The sequence below is a fragment of the Adelges cooleyi genome, unplaced genomic scaffold (genome assembly GCF_023614345.1).
Source record: "Adelges cooleyi isolate 19-005CV unplaced genomic scaffold, UGA_ACOO_1.1 ACOO_flye_CR_arks_rails_tigmint_CR_PRNA_1, whole genome shotgun sequence".
NCBI classification, from domain to species: domain Eukaryota; kingdom Metazoa; phylum Arthropoda; class Insecta; order Hemiptera; family Adelgidae; genus Adelges; species Adelges cooleyi.
This window is the reverse complement of record NW_026095751.1, coordinates 4,235,203-4,255,656: the sequence shown is the minus strand read 5'-3', so window position 1 is coordinate 4,255,656 and position 20,454 is coordinate 4,235,203. Positions and strand designations below refer to the sequence as shown.

The following is a 20,454-nucleotide window of genomic DNA, read 5'->3' as shown; positions in this document are numbered from 1 at the left end:
TTCGAGGTTAATGGCCGAGAAAAGTTACATTTGTTCTATTGCGCATGCGCCATGCAGTGCAGTGTATTACGCATGTGCAGTAGCTATTGAGCATGCGCACTAAAACGTAATTTCACTTAGGTATTCATCTCGGCTAAATGAAGTGGACTATGACCAAATAAACTATAAACTGAAGTGGACCGTGGATGAAAGTGATGAATACAATGCGTTCATCGATAAGATACCGATAGGTACCTCGTACCGGGTAGTAGCTGCTTCATCCATTGTAATTTGTAACATTGATTAATAACAATTTGTATTAAATCAACGGCTGTGAATATTGCACAGAGTAAAAATATTATTTAAAATTCTGCTTGCTAGGTTACGAACTTATCCTATCTTAAATCTTTGCGCATTTGCACGCGTTAAGTTCTAATCATAGATTTTATAACTTATTAGATAGTTAAAATGAGAAATTAATACGGTTTTACTATATTTCCATGTCTGGGGAGATTACTCTGCGTAGCTGCTGTATTATAATATAGACAGGGTACACCGGGACCCTCAGCGCTGCAGTGGACAACAACGCAAGCTTTTTTTATCATACGCATTGCAAAATGTAACATTTACATTATATTTGAAATTTTTAAAAATGATGATAGTATACTTTTTTATTTTAATCAAGATGTTTGATTTACAAAAAAAGGATAAAACCATTCGTTTTAAAACTATAGTGGTTGGTAAATGTCGTGTGCCCTAAGAAAATGTACAGTTGTTTATATTTGCATAGTGTGCTAACCATTTAATTCTGTAGTTTTTTTACTTCCACAAGCAATAAAATTATATATTTTTTTTTACATAAAATTATTTTATACATAAAAAAACCTTTTAAATTTTATGTGTAGCTAATAGGTATTTTCTTATGAAAAGTGAAAACCGTTGGTTTTTTCGATATTAGTTATTTTAACAAGTTCCAACAGGCATGTGAAATTGCTTTGTTGTCAATAACAATATACAATATAGTTTAAACGAGTATAACAAAAACTTAATAAATTAATAAAAACAATTAATATAAAATAAAATAGTAATTGACTACTCCCATCTTTAAAATTTTCAACATATAATAAATACATTTGAATTTTAAATTATGGAAATATTTTGTAAGGGTTCAATATTTGTCTATTATCAAATGTATTTTTTAATTTTTTCATTATATCAATTTCTAATTGGGATTTCGAATATTTTAAGTATTTTCTTTTTAAAAAACCAATTCCATGTTCAGCACTTATACTTCCTTTATACTGACTAGTCCATTCATATACATAAGGTTCTAATTCAGAAACGACATCTTCATTGTGTGCAGTAGTAGCAACATTTAAATGCAAATTCCCATCACCTACAAATAATAAAATAATTACTATACACTTAATGTTTTTAAAACACGCATGTATATATATATATATTAGGGTGGTTCTGATTTGCACAATTTCTGAATTTTGATTATGCCTCTTCCTATTCAATTAAAAAAAAATGTTAAGCCTACTTTGAACTTTCTATTCTGATCCTAACCATTTGCTGTAACGAGGAGAAGTTTGCCGTTTAAAATATGTAATTGTAATTCAATAATTGAAAATGCAGTTTTCCTATTTTAATTTATTTATTACTGTGAAGGCAAATAATTGACAAGAAAAATTAATTTAACATGAAATTGTCACAAATTTTACAAAAAATGTATGGGTCTTTTAATGTAATTTTTACACTATATAATCACGACTTAAATTGTTTTACTGAAAAATATCAGAAAAAAATATATTGACGCATACAATGTTCTAAACGTGTATCCAAGTCATTTAAACATAAAGCATTGAGAAACATTTTTTCTTTTTTTTTTTAATCAAATAGGAGGGGCGACATAATTAAAATTCAGAAATTGTGCAAATAAGAACCACCCTAATATATATATATATATATATACACCTATATTACCTAAATGACCATAACCTGAAATGGCTTTAACATTAAATTTATTATTTAAACGTTCCTTTATGTCTGGTAAAATCTGATAAAAATATTTATGTGGCAGAGTTATATCATATTTATACACATAGCCAAACCTTAGTAAACTTTCAGGTATACTTTCTCGTATTTTCCATAGACTCTAGGCAATAAAAATTATATTTTACAAAACACATACATTTTTAAGTAATTAACTATAAATTAATTTGTAATATACTTCAATTTGAGAAGGTTGATCTGCTGAAGTAGCATCTTCAATTATTTTTTGCATAAAAGATTCTTCCAAGAAATCTTGTAAAGACTTGGTCATAAAACTATGATCAGTTGATAGTTCTAAAAGTACATAAAATTCAAGTCCATCGTCAATAGGACACTTTAAGCCTATATTTTCACACACACATTTTATGGCTACAGAATCCATAAGTTCAAACGACGAAAGACTATTAGAAAATTTACTTCGTATATTTTCAAATAAATGTAATACTTTATGAAATGAACTTAAACCTAAAAAAAAAAAAAAATGTTGAAAAAAATTACAGAATAGTTGTTTTTTTTAACATACCAATAAAGGCAACGTTTACATATTTAGGAGCATTTGGACATTGAATAGCGACTTTTGTAATCACGCCTAAGGTTCCTTCAGATCCAATAAATATATGTTTTAAATGGTATCCAGTATTATCTTTTTTTAAAGTACTTAAACTGTCCAAAATTTGACCATCAGCTAACACCTATACATATTAATATTACTAAAGAAACTGTTTTAAATATTGATAACTTTCTTAGTAAATAATTATAAAATAACAATAGTTAATAATCCTAATAGCATTATACGTTTAAAGTGTGTTATTAATCTACTATAAAACAAATAAATATTGAGGTAATTTATAAAAAAAATTGGAAAGATGATAACTCGTAACATTGTAACATTATTGCTTCAAAAAAGTAACTAGTCCATATTCACCTTAAAAAAAAACTCAGTTAATTTCTTGTTCCATGCTTAAAGAGCAAACAAAAATTATGGGATCAAATAATAGTTTTTTTATTGAAGCTGAAAAGGTATTGTTTTACAAGTGTTTTTTTTTATTTTTATGCTGAGACTAGACAAACAAATACCTTAAACCACTGTACTAATTTTTCATATAGTAGGGTTATAAATCAGAAATTGTACCTTAAATGCATTTTAGAAAGACAAAAAAAAAAGTGGTTACTGCTACTCCTTCAAAATCAAGAAAAATAACGTACAAATTTATATATTTCAATAAAAAAATATAAATTTTTCTATTGATGTTTTTATACAGGGTGATTTTTTTAAAGTGATACACTCAATATCTCCTAATACGCCTACTCACTATTTTCTTTATTACTGGGGCTGGCTATTTAATTTTATGTTTATTTATATTTAAGTATTGTTGTATCTCTGTTATTTTATGTTCTAATCTAACTTTATTTGTTTTAATTTTTCATATAATTGTAGAGATGAATGGTGTATGCAATATCCCAATAGCATTTGTTTAAAAAAAAGGGAAATATTACATTTTGCCAGTATTTCTAAGTACTATGTATAAATAAATTAATAATCAACAGGTTTCAAAAAACATTTTCAATTTATTGTTTATTATGATGCAAACAAATTATTAATAAAGATAGACGATCAATATCAATTAAATCAGTACCTCTAAAAGCTTTGTACTTATTATTCATAGCAAAAAAACAGTAAATGAAAGACCCAAAAACATACTACTTGCAATCCAGATACACTGCCTTGCAAACTTCCATATTTAATTAATCTAAGTCCTCCGGCATTAGTTGCTACATTGCCGCCAATCTGACAACTTCCTTTGGCACCCAAATCAAATGGCATTATAAATCCTTCATTTTGTACATAATTCATTAAATTTTCTAAAACACATCCAGCTTGACAAACTAAAATCCCTGCAACAATATATATATATTTTTTTAAATAATGCGAGTTTTTAATATTATAAGATATTAGATAATGACAGATAAATGATTACCAGATAGTTTATCAAAGCTTATAATGTCATTCATTGCGGAAGTAGATAATATAATTTCATCAAATACTGGAACACTACCGCCAACAAGGCCAGTATTGCCGCCTTGAATGCAAATAGCAATATCTCGTTTATGACAATACGAAAGAATTTGTGATACTTGTTCAGTTGTTTTTGGCTTAAGCACACACTTACTATAACCTACCAAACTTCATTACATAATTGTTTTTAATACATTAAGAATTTGTTTTGAAATTATGTACCTGAGACAGATTTTAACCAATCTACATTATAAGGTACCAGTTCTGTTTGATCGGTAATTACATAATTGACTCCCAATATATTTTGAAAAAAATGTATATCGGTAGTTTCAATTTTAGCATAGGGACCTCTTCTTAGGTACGGATATTTATCTTTAGTCAATTGAGTAGAGTTAAATAGTGATGGTTTGGTAGACAAATTTCGAACCAAATTGAAAGAACGAAAGGCAGTTTGCATTTTGAAATCTATACAAAATGTTAAGTATGAGTATAAAATTAGTTAAGTCATTTTAATTTTTTAACTTTTTAATCTATAAACTAAATTATACATAAAATAACACCAACTTTTAATTTTTTAATATAGTTTTACTAGGTTGTTCTAGGGATTCAAAATAAGTTTAAATTGTTTATTGTATTCCAAGCAACACATCATGACCTGTTGTTAATCATTTTATATAAAATATGTTTTTTTAATAACTTTGTTTTCAGTAAGCTGAAAATTTCCGTTACGTAAAAACTGCTACTGGGCAAAGGTAATATTTTACCTTCTATCATTTCTACTTCTAAAAATATAGTTTGCTTTGACCACTTTAGCTTCAGCCTAAATTTTTTTTTTAAGTAGTGATAATGACAATACAGTGTTTAAATTATTTTTTAACTTTTTTGCTAAATTTTTTTGTAAAAAAGATTAATTTTTAATTGCTGAGAAACAACGACTTGCTTTGAATAGCTAAATTTTTTGTATTGACGTACGGATTACAGAACGTTTGGATATGCCAAACGCAGTTCTGATAATTGAGATTCTACTGTACATTTAAATATTGGTATAATGAGAAATTATTGTCCTATGAAAAATATCCAATTACCTTATTAACACAGCTTCTTTAAATAAAAATAAATGCTAATTATAGATAAAATAAAAACTGCTTAAAAAATCGTGCACATAACAAATTTATACTTTCATAAGTAATGAACGTAGCTTTTCATTTCTCTAATCTGATTTCTTTTAGGATTTCTTGAACCCACGACTCATCAGTCCAATGTTCGTTACTCATTTGTCTAGCAAATAATCCCAAAACTCAAGTCAAATCTATTATCGGAATAATTATAAAAAATGATAACGTAATGAGACGTAAATTAAAAATATCAAAGTTACAACCAGTATTGTAGATAAACTGGTTTATGGTGTCTAGAGTTGGGGGTAGTTCTTCCAAAAAATGATAACGCGTGATAAGAAATAAATGTTAGTATTTTCCTTACCTAGTCTATTTAGACAAATGATAAAACAATTATTTCTTCCAGTTAGTGTCAATGGAGACTATTCAACCATCATCTTTGACTCATCTTAAAACTGAAAGATATATTATTAATAAATAAGTTAAAAGTTGAAAAGTTAATTAATAAAATAATAGAGATTAAAGCAATTAAAACAATTTTACTTAAAATAACTCCATACCTGTTACCACATTTAATCAGACTAGAGATGGTTTCAGCAATCAAACTGTTCTAATGAATAAGCATACCGATAAGCTTTTTATGACTTCAGACGACATCATACTGTAAATTGTAAAACATAATTTTCTTGTATTAATAGTTTTATTCAAATAGGATGAAATAATATTGTCACACAAATTAGTACAACATAGTGTACGTATGAACTTTGTCGCTACAATAATTGATAAATATATTATGTTACACATATTAAATATTGCAAGTTTATATTATGTGAAAATAAGAGTTTTGAATTATGAATTTAAAAAGAATTCTAATAAATATATTCATTTAATATTAATAAGAAACGAAAGTAAGTTTTATTTACCAATTATTATCGTTGTCGTCATAATATGAACTAGCTGGTTTTTTGTAATTATAAATGTGTCGTACAAATTTGTACTATTTAAGAAAATTTAATATATTATTTTAACATGGTTGTTTTTTATCATTTGAATTATTGCCGTTTGGTTCTAGAGATAACAGTTAACGCTGATAAACGTTAGTTATATTTTAGTTACTTTTATTCTGATAGAATGTGATTTTATATTTTGGTGTTTCGGGGTTGGCATGCTGATAAAAAAATTTTTGTCTTTTCGAAGACATATGTCGATTTTTTTTTATAGTTGTCGTGTGCGCATTTATACGTGCGCGTTGGGTGACTTTGATCACATGCGAGAAGTTCATCATGATTTGTCACAACTACCGGGATCTGGCGATCTGACCACGTGTTGAGGCGGTATCGATGCCGACAGCTAGGTTGCTCGAGCTGTGGCGCCTCGTAGCCATGCATCCGCCACAGTGCTGTATGTCATAGATTAAATACATACATGTATATAATCATGTAAATACATGTATTTAATCTATGCGTGTGCTTAGTACATCTATAGATAAAGAATACACTGGAGCGCGCACTCGAGAAAAAAAACGAGCCGCCATCCCCACTACCGTACGGCAAAAACGTATAGCGGCTCGTTTTTTTTACGTTGCCGTAATAGGGAGTCCGCGCTCCAGCGTATTCTTTATCTCGATGGCTTAGTACAAATTGATACTAAAACCAAAATTGATAAAATGGACTTGTCGTCTTTCTACAGTTAGTGATTCATTTACTTACCATATGCGCTTATATTTGTTGATTGTCATATATTATTACATTAGGTACATGAATTATAAATATTATGTTGAATAATAATGATACTAACAATGCTATATTTGAAAAAAAAAATTGTAATATTTATAATTTAAGTACCATTATTTTTAGATGTAAACTAATTTTGTACTTATTAAAATTCATTGTTCTACGTCTTTAATTTTTATTCCTTAGGATTTCTAATTCTAATCTCATCTATTTCTATTGCTGTTGACCCCGCGGCAGTTAGGCGAGAACTGAGAACTGAGAAGTTTCGAAGGCTCGTATATATTTTAATAGACATTGTTTTTTTTAGCTTCGATATTATTTAATATTATTTCAAAAAAAAAATACCAACATGATAATTATTATACATGACAATTAAAAAGGATATTATTAATCAGATGGTATATATTAATCAGTACGTGTCGTAATGCTTTTTCGTCACGGTCAGCTATCTCTCAACAGTTAACCCTCAAGAGAGCGAGGCCTGCCATTAGAAGTCAACTTTAAAATACCCTCAAAGGCAAAAGTGTTCTTAATCGTATTATTCTTCTTCGGCTAATTAAAATGTGCCATTTGCATAGATATTAAACCGCGTCTTATATTTTTCTCCATTGTTCTCTATTCAATCCTATAAAGTTGTTTAATGTTGCATTAGTCTTGTCAGGTCCCTTTTAATAATGTCAAACCATCTTAAGTTGATAACATCTATTTCATTGTGTAATCGATTTTATATATTGGCCACGTCCATTCCGAGTTTCACTCTGCATAAATTACATTTCTCATTTGTCTTAAATATCCCTATTATTATAGTCCTTTACCACCTTTTCAAGCGTATAACTTGAATAACGGTGATTAACTTATTTAGGACTTCTTCATTACATTAAATGTCATGAAAGAAAATTCAAAATTTATTTATGATGATGCGGTAAAATATATATGTTGATGTGCGGAAAAATTAAAAATCCTCTCTGTATTTTACTTTTTTTGTATCAACTAACAACTTTTATCATTTATTACACCTATGAAAACTAACCAATGAAAATTAATACTCACTGTTATACAAACATTTTGTTTGTACATTGTACTAGAACTATAAGTTTATAGTTTTAATATTCCCGTTATAAATTACAGATATTATAACAATATAGAGCCTATATAAAATCCTTAATTAAGCTCTCTCTAAATTATAGTTTTTTTCTCGTAAGAAATATACATGATCCTCTAAAATTTTAAGCGACAAAATTGGTAGGTACTTACTACCTACTAGCATTGGTTATATTTAATTTCGTCACGATAGTTGAAAATGTTTATACCATTGATACTTTGTGATAAGACTAGGTATGTTATTTTAAAATTTACGAGATAAGGAATACAGGAATATAATATTATGATAAGTAATATTATGTATTGATCAGAGTATGACGATATTAAAATCGTCTACTGTTAGCTACTGTGATATGTTTAACTGTTGTTTGTTTTTGTTGATTGTATTATAATATATAAAGCTATTAATATTTTTGTAAAAACATATTCAAATAAAAATAACATATAATGTAACTAATATTCTTTTAATCACGTTAGATTATTGACTAATAACCAAATGTTTTAAATAAGGATATTGTGTTTATATTAGTGTTGGTGCTATTATATTTTTGATTTTTCATTAAAAAATCATGTCTCCTAAAATTAAAAAGCGTCGTAACATATTGCAGTTATTAAGGGAAAGAGAAATCAATGTAACATATTTATAGAAAAAATTATATAAATAGTATTATTCCTCACTTTGATGAATTTTTTTTATTACTGTTATATTAGGATCAAATTCGCACCAAATATGCTTTAAAAAGCGAAATATCAAATAAATGTATAACAAAATTAAGCCTGCTCACTGAACTTGAAGGGCATGAAGGATGTGTGAATTGCCTGGAATGGAATGAAAATGGAAGGTATCTAATTTTATTTATAGTGTTAGCCATTAATTGTTATAAAAAAACATAACTAATTAAACTATGATATTTTTAGTGTGTTGGCATCAGCATCAGATGATTTTCAAGTGATATTATGGGATCCATTTTTACAAAAAAAAAAAACTACTATTAAAACATTGCACCGGGGCAATATATTTACAGTAAAGGTAAAAAAAAAGAATGCCATCTATAATAAAATCCATCCTATAAAGTAATATAAGTGAAATATTTATGAGTGAGTAGGCTAATTTGTGTTACTGGGAAGTATAAAAAGGGCCCAAATCTACTTATATGTACCGCCTCGTGGGAGGCTTTGCTCAAAATAACTTCTTTTACAAGAAATGTATTCCATTTTATTATTTTTATCATGCATACTTAATACATTTTTAAAAAAATGTTTTTGTTAAAAAACGTAATCAATATACACCTATTTATTTTTAATCTTATAAACATACATATACATATTCATGAGTAATATGTTAAAAAAATAACTTTTAAATTACTGTAACTATTGTTATTTATAATTTTCTTTACCTTAATATTTTTTTATTAGCGGAAGTGTTTAAATGTATTATTTATTATTGCGTATTATAATTGGTTTGGCCTCTGTGTATATTTGCATGTGTTAAGTAGTAATATTGTATAGTTAAAAGCCTACCAAGAAAAGGACCAATTGGGAATAATTAGTATCCCATTGAGCTTATTATGTACACTTCTACTGGTAAAATGTAATATACCTAATTTTAAAAGTAATTTTATTTACATTCATATAATCAAATTGATGTTTATAATTATAAAAAGATACGATAGTGAGGTTCATTTAAAGTTTTAAAAATTCAGTTTCCTGGTATGCATGACATTATGCTGCAGATACTTAAATCATTTTGCACCTACCCTAATAGTCTTACTACTCTTTTTTTTTGCACATGAACCCATAGTTAACTGGGGAGGTACTTGCCTGTTGGGGCATAATTTCCCCCCAGTTTTCCGATGCTGTTTATTGAAATCAATAAATTTACTACTTTGTTTGAGTGTATGCTCTACACACCCACTCAACCTTTGAGTTAAACCTAAAAACTTAAATCTTAGATCTAACACACTCTCTCCGGGTGGGGGCCCAATAACAATATGCACATTGAGATAACATTAATTTTTAATATATTTTGTAATGCTATGAATAATTTCCTAATATATTGGCTTAAGGACATTGTCTAAAATTCCTTGGCCTGTCTAACACCCAAATTGCAAAATGAAAAATATGCCTCTAAGAGTCTGAGAATAAGTTTACCTGAAATAAATGTCAAACTATATGATAATTGTTTTGAAGTTAAAACATTTAAAAACTTTTAGTACATTTTTCTTGAATTTTATGCAAAAGGTGAGAATTGTTCCTTGTTTGACCCATTAATGTAATAACTGCTTATACCACCTTTACATTCAGTCATTGCCATTGCTTCTAGCGCTACTGTATTTACTTCATGAAATACTTCAGTGGCAGCGTCGAAGGTAGTGAGTGTTTACATTGCCCATTGTTAACCAGTTAGGCTGCTGTTCGCACTGCCCAAAAAACCGGCGTTGGCGGGAGCATCGGGCAGCGACAATGCAAGGAGCATGGTCAGTGTGATTGGCGTGTTTACATTCTCACGCTGCCAACTTTCATGCTCACTGCCACGAAAGTGGGCTGAATGTAAAGGTGGGGTTACATTTTTTGTTCTTTACCCGAAGAGCATATGATTTTTGTTATACACCCATACAAAGAAAAGTGGTGGTAATGTGTACCCACACATATCGTATACTCTTACGACTACACCACTGATTAATAGTTGATACATAATAATAAGTATTAAAACCGAAAATGACTGGAAATTATGTGTGACCAGAATTTATTCACAGGTTATACACAAAATGTATTTTACTGTTTAGCTAGTTTTCGCTTAACACAAATCACAATTTTAAAATCTATGTTTTCTAGTTTCTACCTAACTGTCATGATGATATTGTGGCAACTGGAGCTGGCGATTGGTTCTCTCATACATATAACGTAACTACCGGGAAGCAAATAACTGCTTGCACTTGTGCTCGAGGCCGCGTGAAGAGGATTGCTGTTGCAAATGACACCCCTCATGTTTACTGGAGTGCTTCAGAAGATGGAACTATCAGGTAATTACATTTTTTATGAACAAAATAAAATAAGTAAAATTAAAAGTTCTAATTTTTTTTTTTTAATTAAATAAAAAGTACAATTTTTTTCTTATGCTTTTGATAATATTTTAACAATTAGCTTTGTAACGCTCAGTTATTTATGTTTTATTGTTTTATTACAGGCAACATGACATGAGAATTAGTCATCAATGTTTATCGGAAAACACTAAAAATGTTTTAGTGTTCTTGCGTACTCATTTAGGAACAACGGCCGAAGCTAAATGTTTAGCCATAAATCAAATGAGACCAGAACAGCTTGCTATTGGGGCAAATGACCCATATGTTCGTTTATATGACCGTAGAATGATTAATTCATTAACATCTGTTAAATTAACACCTACAGCACCTCCAAATGATGGACCTGTGGACTTGCCTCTGATTTTTTATCGTCTGGTTGAAGCTGTCGAAGATAACTTATTTGCTAAAACTAACAATATTACAGATAGCAGTGTTCAATATTATATACCTGGTCATATTTATTTGACTGAACTTCAGGCACAACAAAAGAATCAATCTATTGGAACCACTTATTTGAATTTCAGTCCTGATGGACGCGAACTTCTTGTTAACTTAGGGGGAGAACATATTTATCTATTCGATTTGATTAATCCTGCCGAGCATTCTTATTATGCTATCCCCAATATTGTAAACATTTCTCGTAAGTTAATATATATTTAATAAAATAAGATTAAAAGGAAAGATATGTTTTTTTAGGCGATGATGGTGAAGGGTCTTCTATAAGTCTGCCTAATGAATCTACTCCTGTTGTACATTCTGCATTACCGGAAGAAATAGAAAAACTGAAACTTGAGGTAAATCGATTTTTTACCAAAATATTATATACTTTTCTTAAAAACTATAATTTGTGAATATTTTTTAGATTTTATATATAGCCTTTAACTCAAACTAAAATTTAGAACATAAATTTGTCATTTATTTAAACAAAATTAAGTGTACATTGAATTTATTTACAGGCAAACTTTTTTTTTGAACAACAGGAGTATACAACCGCAATACGTTTGTACAACCAGGCAATTAATATTTATCAAAGTAGCGTATTGTTTTCGAATAGAGCAGCTGCATATATTAAACGAAAATGGGAAGGTGATCTTTACGCAGCTCTTAGAGATTGTGTCACTGCATTAAAACTTGATCCACACCATATGAAAGCTTTTTTTCGTATGACTGTATGTCTATTTGAACTGGGAAAGTTAAGCGAGTCGCAAATGTATTTAGAACACTTCAAGTTGAAGTTCCCTTCATACAAAAGTAGTCCGGCGTATAAAACTCTTAGTGCAAACATACTTTTTGCCAATGAAAAAATCAAAAAGGAATCTGCAACTAATCCAAACAATGGTATTCTTGTTAAAAGTTGATATTTAAGTATATAATTATATATTATAATTTATAACGTATAATTCACGTTTTATCATTATTATATTTATTAGATGTCAATGAGACGTTACACAATGAGAGAAAAGATGATCAACAAAATGATTTTGAACTAAATCAAAAAAGTAAACAAGAAGAATGCTGGCGTAAAAAAGCTAAAGATTATTATCATAGATATTATGGTCACTGCAACACTTCTACAGACATTAAAGAAGCAAATTTTTTTGGAAGGTATAAATGGAATGATTATTCCTTTTTGAAATATATGATGTTGTTTGAGTGTAATTGTTTTTTTTTTTCAGTCAAGGTCAATATATAGTGGCTGGTTCAGACGACGGCTTATTTTTTGTGTGGGATAAAAATACAGAGAACAACTTGCTAGTGTTAAAAGGAGATAGTTCAATTGTAAATTGTTTGCAGGCACATCCATCAGAGTTCATGCTCGCGACCAGTGGAATCGATAATGTTGTCAAATTGTGGACTCCGCTGCCAGATGTAAACATATATTCAAGTGTAAAATATATTATATTTTCAAAACTATTTCTTAAATTATTTTATTGGTACATAGGACATTGTAAACGAACATGAAGTAAAAAACTTTTCATCGACAGCAATGGAAAACCAAAGACGAATGATAGTAGATCCATTTGATATAGCTATACGTAACTTTGGCTTTAGTGTGAGTGATACAAGAGATAGACGAGATCCACCAGAACCTGGGCAGTTTTATTCGTGCAGAACTAGTTAATGTATGAAATAAATATATATATATATTTTTTACAAAGTATAATCTTTATTTATATATGTTTTTCTAATCCCTTAATATGTAAAAAAAATATTTAATTTTGTTTTTATAATAAAGTTATTTTACAGTTTCATTTTTATCAATCAACATGTTTTCTTTTACTCTTTCTAGCTTGGCTTCAATTTCATCCAATTCGGGTAATGACATGCTACCAATCTGAAAATAAAATTATGTAAATACTTATTTGTACAGAATGTAATAAAATGTATTAGTTTATAATAAAAATATTTTAAAAAATATATAGGTTAATCTTTTATTTTTTAAACCAATTATATCTTTAAACTGATTAATTTATAGCTATAAATACGTCTTATTTTAATTTTTAATGTTGATAAAAATCTAGTATGGACATTTAATCACAGTAAAGTACACATACAAATCTTTTTTATATATGTGTATAAAATATTTAATTTTTAATATTCTAACAATATGAAACATTTTATTATAAGGTTAATAAATAATCTTAAAAATATGATCCCAATAATATATATATATATATAATTTTTTTTTTTGTAGTCTGATGATGGCTAAACATTAAAAACTATATGTTTCTTATATGTATTTCGTAAATACCTCAGCGATATTTTATATTTTAAGATAACATACCATAATAGTTATAAATGTATAATCTGTATATATGTATCTTATTATATAGAAGTGTTGAAGATGTTACAGGCAAAGTGGAAAATTCCTTTGAACCTTTGGTAATTTAAAAAAAACACTTAATAAATGTAAAATTAAGATATATTAAGAATGTGGCATTTTGCCAAGATAGTGAAGATTATGCCCAGAATAACTTTGTTGAAGGAAATCAATTGTTGTAATATTATACATTGTGAAAAACGTAATAACATAAATAAATATATTATGTTTATATAAATATAAAAACAAAGAATTTATCTCATTTATATTTTTCATCTTGACAAACAAAAGTAAGAGTTATGGGTATCTAATATTAAAAAGCCTGTCAAGTGGCATCGAGATGTCACAGGTCATAACTAAATTATTATAGTTATTAAAATACTTAATTGCATAACTGTAGGTGCCAAAAATTATTAAATATAAGTACATTTTTAGACAGTAAATGTTTTACTAATTTTATTATTTTATTTTTTTTAAATTGACCTCAATAAAAAAGCGCAAATACAGAATTTTAAACTTGCTAGTTGATGATTGGGATATTTATAATATTGTATAAACCACAACAAATGACTAATATGAAAATTGATTTTTTACTGTATATTGGTAGTAGTATTTCTAAAGAATATCACACATAACTTTGGAAGTAATTCTACTATTTTAAATAAGTTTAAGCATGCCATAATTTTAAGTTGAAAAATCTATAACACTTTGAAGGGAAAGGGTAAGTTTTGGTCTCATAAAGACTCAATAAGTATGATTTTGTATCTATAGACATATTACATGAAGAGTTCTATTTGCTCGTTAAAAAGATATTGTGTGGCGAGCATAAGAAACAAAGAAAAATTAAACAAAAACACATTGTAAAAACAATAATTTCTTAGTTCCACCGTAAAGTTAGAAGTTATTTGTATTATTGAAAAAATATGACACATAGTTTGAAAAATTCATATCCTGTGAATCATGTTGTCTTTTTGGATGGGAACTATGTTAAAAGATAAACAATTTTAAGTCCGTAATATGTTACACATTTGTAATGTAGCATTTACTGCATGCTAAAAACTTGCCCCATTAAAACTAATTTCACCATTTTTCTTTTTAATACATAAAAAGTAGTAGAATGTAAATGGAAAATAGAAATAGCTAAACAGCCAATATAGGGACATTGTTTGCCTTTCCTAAGGAGAATGTTTCCTGATGACTTCGCTATCTGGAACGGATCATCAGCTAAACCCTGGAGAGGAGAATGTCAGCTCCTATTCATTAGATGATTTCTGACCAGTACACAGGGTCGCCCCCCAAGTGTTGAACCAAAAACAATAAATGCTAACATACTGCCACCTTACCCACTCATCCTCTAATAAAAAAAATGCTAAGAAACCTGCACATAAGGAATTAACTAATACTTACAGAAAGAAACAAGAAGTTTACATCTAAAGATAATTGACAACGGATCTTATCATCATCCATGTTAACTTTATAATTTGGATCCCTTACTTTTTTTAATTTTCTCAAGCTTTCTTCGGTCTTTTTAATAGCTTTAACTACATCGTCTATGTAAGCAACATACCTTAAAAATATTATAAATATAAAACATTATTAATAATCAAGGGAAAAACTACATTAAACTACTTACTGTGTCACTACATAATCCAATACTTGTTTTTTACAATCATTGTTTTGTAATATTTTTAATGCAGTTACAATTGATTTCATATAGGCACATGGCTCTGTTGGGCATTCTCTATTAGTATGTCTAAACAACCGAGGTACATCAGTTACTCGGATAACATGAGACATTGCTTCATCTATTACTATTTGTACTTTAAATTTACTTATACTATTGACCAATGGATCCAGACTTACATTCATAATACAATCTGGAAACAAAAAAATAACATTCATAAGAATTACCTATGAAGTTACAGATGCTTGGTTGGAGTTGGATAAACTACAGTTATAATTAAAATAATTACTTTTTTGCTGTTCTAATAGTTCCTTAGGTATCTTTGTTTGCAATAGTTGTTCCAACATACAACAAAAATCATTAAATTTAACATAAAACCCTTTCAAATCTTCCTCAAGATTTTCGAGAAACTTTACACGTGTAATAAATTCTTTTATATCCATCTTTGATTTGCTAATGACATCATTTGCCCATGTTTGGTATCTCGAAATTAATTGTAAAATCAATTTAAAAAATCTAAAAAATGTATTTTACAATTTATTATTAATTATATTTTAAATAAAAATAAAAAAGTCAGCACAATGGGGATGGAGAGGTCTCAGGTCTTCAAGAATTATTATAATTAAAAGTGATAAAATCATTTTCAAATGTTTTGATGCGAATTGTAGATGGTAAAAAGTATCAATTATAAGTAATTTAAATGACAATAAATGTGTTTATAATCATGTTATTTGGCATTTGGGTTTCCCCCAAAATGTTTTATGAATTTAATGATTAATTTGAATTCGTTTTGTTTAAATTTTGAGAAAACAATCTATTGAACATATAAAATGGACTTTATGAATTGGGAAATGTATCATACATGTAAAAATATTAATTAACATCACAAAAATCAATATAATTTTAGTAATAGAGTAAATGGGCCACAACAGAAAGGGACTACAATAAATTTATTGTTTTTGAGAAAAATATTTTAATAAAAATATATGGCCCTGTATTTGATGATAGTGAGCAAAAATGAAAAAGGAGGCCAAATGAGGAACTAAAGACTATACATTGCAGTTTGCAAGGGGTTCAAGACTTGTTTGGGCAGGTCATGAATGGAGAGCAGATGGCTTTTTTATTAAAATGGTGTTGGTAAATTAAGAGAACGAAAAAGACCACAAGACGTCCAAGGCAAAGATGGCTTGATGTGGTTAGAAAAGACCCAAAGGAGTTAAAACCGGGATTGGAATAGAATCTTGGACCTAGCTTATGCACGAGAAATATGAGGAGAATAAATTTTAGAAGCAAATAGCCTTATCACTTAATTAGTTAGTTGCCATTGTAATCATCATAATAAACAAAATAATGAAAATGTTTTTCAGATACCCGTTGACTGATTCATACATAAACACCTAGGAATTTAATATGGTCAAGTGTAAATTTTCCCTTTTTTTTATAACAGCACTATATAATATTTAAAACATCCCATGAATATTTGGAAGTAATTCAAAAAAAGTTATACGGCACCATAATTTTAACTTGAAAATGTATACAATTTTTGGGTGTTCTTCTCAATTTTTAAGTGGAAGAGATGAACATTTCAATTTTTAGGCCAATAAAGTACCTTTTAAGAACTATTTTTGATCTTTAGACTTGAACATGAAGAAATCAGTACAGCGGTTTAGGAGACACATCGGACAAGACAAAAAATATAATAATGTTAATTTAATATACATATATATATATATAAACAAAGTATGGGGCTTTTAAGACGCCCAATGTCCTTTTCCGTTTGGGTTAAATAAATAAAAACTTCTTTTTTTATATTTACCTATGACTAAGATCAATAATGAAAACATTTTGATCTAGACTAAAGCACATACAATCCCATATAGTCTTTGTTACTTTAAGCTTAAAATAATTGTCATCACACATATCATAACTTTCATTATTCATAACACTCTCAGCCCAATAACCAATTTCTTGGTAACTGAAATTAAAAATAAATAATTTATATGTTAAAAAATATAAATGTTCAAAAAAAAAAGAATAAAAAATTAAGAGAATTAGTAAAATACATTGATACAATATTTTTGTTAACGAGCTAAAAAAAGTTCCGAAACTATATAATTACAATATAAACAAATAAATGTATCAAACTTGACATAAAAAAGATTAAATATAATTTTTTCTATACAAATGATTCATCAATTATTTATAAATAATACCTAATATAATTATTGATAAAATAATAATATAATGTTACCGATACTGGTAATAAACTGGTAAATTCCAACGCATTTTAAAATCATTATAACTTTCTAATGCATACAACGGCTGAGATTCACATTGGGAAATAGATAACAGATTTAAATGTTTCATAAATTCCTCAAATGTAATTTTATAATTCTACAACAAATATAAATAATAACATTGAATTATTGAATAGAATTTTAAAAAATACTAAATTAAAACTACTGAATAATAACATACTTTAATAAAAACATCTGGTTCTCTTAAGTTATAAATGCTTTTTAAATTGTTTTGTAATCGGGAGCTGATCTCAGGCCAATAGCTTTTGGTTATGAAATCAAATTTGTATAATTTCGAGTTCCTGAAAATTGTACTGTATAAGTGGTAGTTATGTACAGAAATTCAATTTGAAGTATAAAGACGTACAATATATTTAGCTCCACTGCCGCTTCGAGAAGATTTTTTAAATCGTGTAAAAGGAAGTCATTAGATTTGTTGTACAAACTATTTAACCCATCATTACAATTTACCAGATTATTTTCATTTAACAGAGATGCAATTTTGGGCGCAATCATTTCTGATCTGCATACATCTTCAGCTGATTTAATCCTCCCCAACGATAAATACAACTCAAGGTAGCGTCTTACTGTTTTTGAATTGGTTTTCAGCGAAGCAATAAACATTCTATTTAAATTCGTAATCAATAGATCATAAATTATTGTTTTTTTCTAAAAAAAAAATTATTTTATTAAAATTACATATCTTTAAGATTACTAATTTGTTAAACTTAAAACGTGATGTGGAAAGCAAAAATAATTAATAATAATAAAACAATATGGCCGTTAAGCGATACCTTAAAGTGTACTTGCTTAACAATTTTGCTCGATTTTTCCATGTAAGACGTAAGACGATTGTACTCGGCAATAACTCGTGTCAGAATTATAACATCACAACCATTATAATTTAACAACTTCTCTAATTTTTCAAGTGAATTTTGTACTTCAATAATAGCGTAATAAGCTTGTTTATTTTCACATAACCGTTTGTTTAATTGTATTTCTTCATCTAAAATTTGCAATGTATTTTCTAAATTCTTTTTAGCTAACTATAAAACATTAAAAATAGTAAAACATAATAATACATATAAAAAATATATAGATATCATAACAATAGGTAAAATAGTAATTCTATACTTGAACTGAATGACTAATTGAATGTAATCCAGGTTTTAAGGTTGCCAATTGATGATCAATGCCAATTAGTCCACGAGATAAATGAAAATATTTATCACAGTCATCATTCAAAGAATTTATCATCTTATTACGTAGATCTTTCAAAAAGATTCCCATTTCAACTCTCATGTTCTCTAATGTCATTTTATTACGGTTTTCAGTAAGGAAATCGTCAACTGAAAATGTTTCCTAGAAAATAATAATAAATGTGTTATTTTATTTATTCAGTAATTACAATTAAAAATACACATTTTGTAGGTATTGTGTAAAAATAATTATATTGTTACATGATTATATCAAACACTTTTTATGTGACTTATAGATGTTATTATGCCATATCAATTTAATAATAATAAACTAAAAACATAAATATTATATATGTTTATTACCTTTGAAAAAGTTTGCATATCAAATACATTAGACAAGTTATCATTGTCCATTTAGATTGATTTTTATAGGTACCAGAATTTGCCACTTTTTTTTATTAAAACATTTAAGTAAAATATATTTTAAATAGACTATTAATGATTAAAAAATTTGCCAAAGTTTTCAATTATTTTTTAACTATTATTATTATTTATGAAAATAAATAAGCAAAAAAATTAATTAACACCATTTTTATTGTTTAAATAAACAAATATTTAAAATAATATCCAACATTTAACAATCATAAATGCTCATTATCGATAAGCGTTATCACATCTATCTCCATGAGATAACACGATTGCCACGAAGCACTGAACTCTGAATAATATTAATATAGGGTGTTTCATAATCATGGAAAAATTGGATGTTTACAAAATTAAAACGCGTATTGCCTATAGTCGGCTGCTTTGAAAATATCCCCTGGTAGGCTGCAATTTTGGGTATAGTTATTGGTTTTGTTCATGATATTTATTGTTTTTTCTATGATTGGAGACGTCTTCTTTTAAATTAAATAAATATCTTCTTAAATATGTTTTCTTTATTTTCTATTATATTACTAATACTGGGAAGTAGAAACCACTAAATGAGTATAAAAATCGACTTTTTTTGGAAAGGTACTGCTACAAATATGTCAAATTTTTACCTTCACAGCTGACTCAAAACACTACTTACCACATAATTTAATTTTAACTCCCAATGTTTTTAAAAAGAACAAAGCTAATTATTAAAAGTAGTTTTTTTATATTTATTTTCTTAAAGCCTAAGTTATAAAGCTGTACTTCCTATACTCTAGAAATCGTTAGATTTTCCACCTCTCTATACATAGACCACTCGATAGTTATTTTCCCCTATGAACAGGGTATTAGCCTCATGTAATATCAATAATAATATTTTTCACACAACCAAATAGTAATATTATATGGTACAGCTTTCTAACATGTATAGTTTGAACAGTATTCACACTGTAAGT

The 20,454-nt window shown here is 27.7% G+C and overlaps 3 protein-coding genes across 6 annotated transcripts; 1 reads left to right on the top strand and 2 right to left on the bottom strand.

Moving 5' to 3' along the window:
- Positions 1-703: 703 nt before the first annotated feature.
- Positions 704-6,339, bottom strand: LOC126836239 (D-2-hydroxyglutarate dehydrogenase, mitochondrial-like). Of its 3 annotated transcripts, none has more exons than XM_050569652.1 (11): positions 6,090-6,339; positions 5,727-5,827; positions 5,531-5,621; positions 5,137-5,360; positions 4,274-4,516; positions 4,014-4,211; positions 3,737-3,930; positions 2,558-2,726; positions 2,213-2,499; positions 1,981-2,137; positions 704-1,375 (listed from the first exon to the last, which is right to left on the bottom strand). In XM_050569652.1, the coding sequence occupies exons 5-11, from the start codon at positions 4,506-4,508 to the stop codon at positions 1,125-1,127; spliced, it is 1,491 nt and encodes a 496-aa protein (XP_050425609.1). In that variant the 5' UTR covers positions 4,509-4,516; positions 5,137-5,360; positions 5,531-5,621; positions 5,727-5,827; positions 6,090-6,339; the 3' UTR covers positions 704-1,124. The 3 variants fall into 3 exon arrangements, with proteins under 3 accessions (XP_050425609.1, XP_050425467.1, XP_050425522.1); XM_050569510.1 differs by having other exon boundaries at positions 707-1,375; positions 1,966-2,137; positions 6,090-6,334; XM_050569565.1 differs by lacking the exon at positions 5,137-5,360 and having other exon boundaries at positions 707-1,375; positions 1,966-2,137; positions 6,090-6,334.
- A 2,013-nt stretch (positions 6,340-8,352) lies between these two features.
- Positions 8,353-13,587, top strand: LOC126836088 (WD and tetratricopeptide repeats protein 1-like). Its single transcript, XM_050569158.1, has 11 exons — positions 8,353-8,632; positions 8,712-8,842; positions 8,919-9,030; positions 10,836-11,023; positions 11,188-11,723; positions 11,780-11,877; positions 12,040-12,421; positions 12,514-12,688; positions 12,760-12,952; positions 13,026-13,206; positions 13,374-13,587. The coding sequence occupies exons 1-10, from the start codon at positions 8,570-8,572 to the stop codon at positions 13,203-13,205; spliced, it is 2,058 nt and encodes a 685-aa protein (XP_050425115.1). The 5' UTR covers positions 8,353-8,569; the 3' UTR covers position 13,206; positions 13,374-13,587.
- On the bottom strand, positions 13,244-19,694 carry LOC126836130 (conserved oligomeric Golgi complex subunit 2). Of its 2 annotated transcripts, none has more exons than XM_050569296.1 (11): positions 19,448-19,694; positions 19,020-19,247; positions 18,680-18,931; positions 18,253-18,554; positions 18,067-18,187; positions 17,840-17,982; positions 17,405-17,563; positions 15,878-16,104; positions 15,538-15,781; positions 15,312-15,471; positions 13,244-13,418 (listed from the first exon to the last, which is right to left on the bottom strand). In XM_050569296.1, the coding sequence occupies exons 1-11, from the start codon at positions 19,496-19,498 to the stop codon at positions 13,320-13,322; spliced, it is 1,986 nt and encodes a 661-aa protein (XP_050425253.1). In that variant the 5' UTR covers positions 19,499-19,694; the 3' UTR covers positions 13,244-13,319. The 2 variants fall into 2 exon arrangements, with proteins under 2 accessions (XP_050425253.1, XP_050425340.1); XM_050569383.1 differs by lacking the exon at positions 19,448-19,694 and adding an exon at positions 19,346-19,426 and having other exon boundaries at positions 13,245-13,418.
- Between the last annotated feature and the right edge of the window lie 760 nt (positions 19,695-20,454).

What these genes read in the sequence shown, in the direction of transcription:
- LOC126836239 (XM_050569510.1), bottom strand. Translation starts at nt 4,508, where the DNA reads ATGCAAACTGCCTTTCGTTCTTTCAATTTGGTTCGAAATTTGTCTACC. An exon ending in AAGCTTTGATAAACTATCTG is followed by an intron (nt 3,931 to 4,013) that starts GTAATCATTTAT and finishes ATATTGTTGCAG; the next exon opens with GGATTTTAGTTTGTCAAGCT. An exon ending in TTCAGGTTATGGTCATTTAG is followed by an intron (nt 1,376 to 1,965) that starts GTAATATAGGTG and finishes TATTATTTGTAG; the next exon opens with GTGATGGGAATTTGCATTTA.
- LOC126836088 (XM_050569158.1), top strand. Translation starts at nt 8,570, where the DNA reads ATGTCTCCTAAAATTAAAAAGCGTCGTAACATATTGCAGTTATTAAGG. An exon ending in TAAGGGAAAGAGAAATCAAT is followed by an intron (nt 8,633 to 8,711) that starts GTAACATATTTA and finishes CTGTTATATTAG; the next exon opens with GATCAAATTCGCACCAAATA. An exon ending in CAATATTGTAAACATTTCTC is followed by an intron (nt 11,724 to 11,779) that starts GTAAGTTAATAT and finishes ATGTTTTTTTAG; the next exon opens with GCGATGATGGTGAAGGGTCT.
- LOC126836130 (XM_050569296.1), bottom strand. Translation starts at nt 19,498, where the DNA reads ATGGACAATGATAACTTGTCTAATGTATTTGATATGCAAACTTTTTCA. An exon ending in CAATTAGTCATTCAGTTCAA is followed by an intron (nt 18,932 to 19,019) that starts GTATAGAATTAC and finishes AATGTTTTATAG; the next exon opens with TTAGCTAAAAAGAATTTAGA. An exon ending in ACTATTAGAACAGCAAAAAA is followed by an intron (nt 15,782 to 15,877) that starts GTAATTATTTTA and finishes TTTTGTTTCCAG; the next exon opens with ATTGTATTATGAATGTAAGT.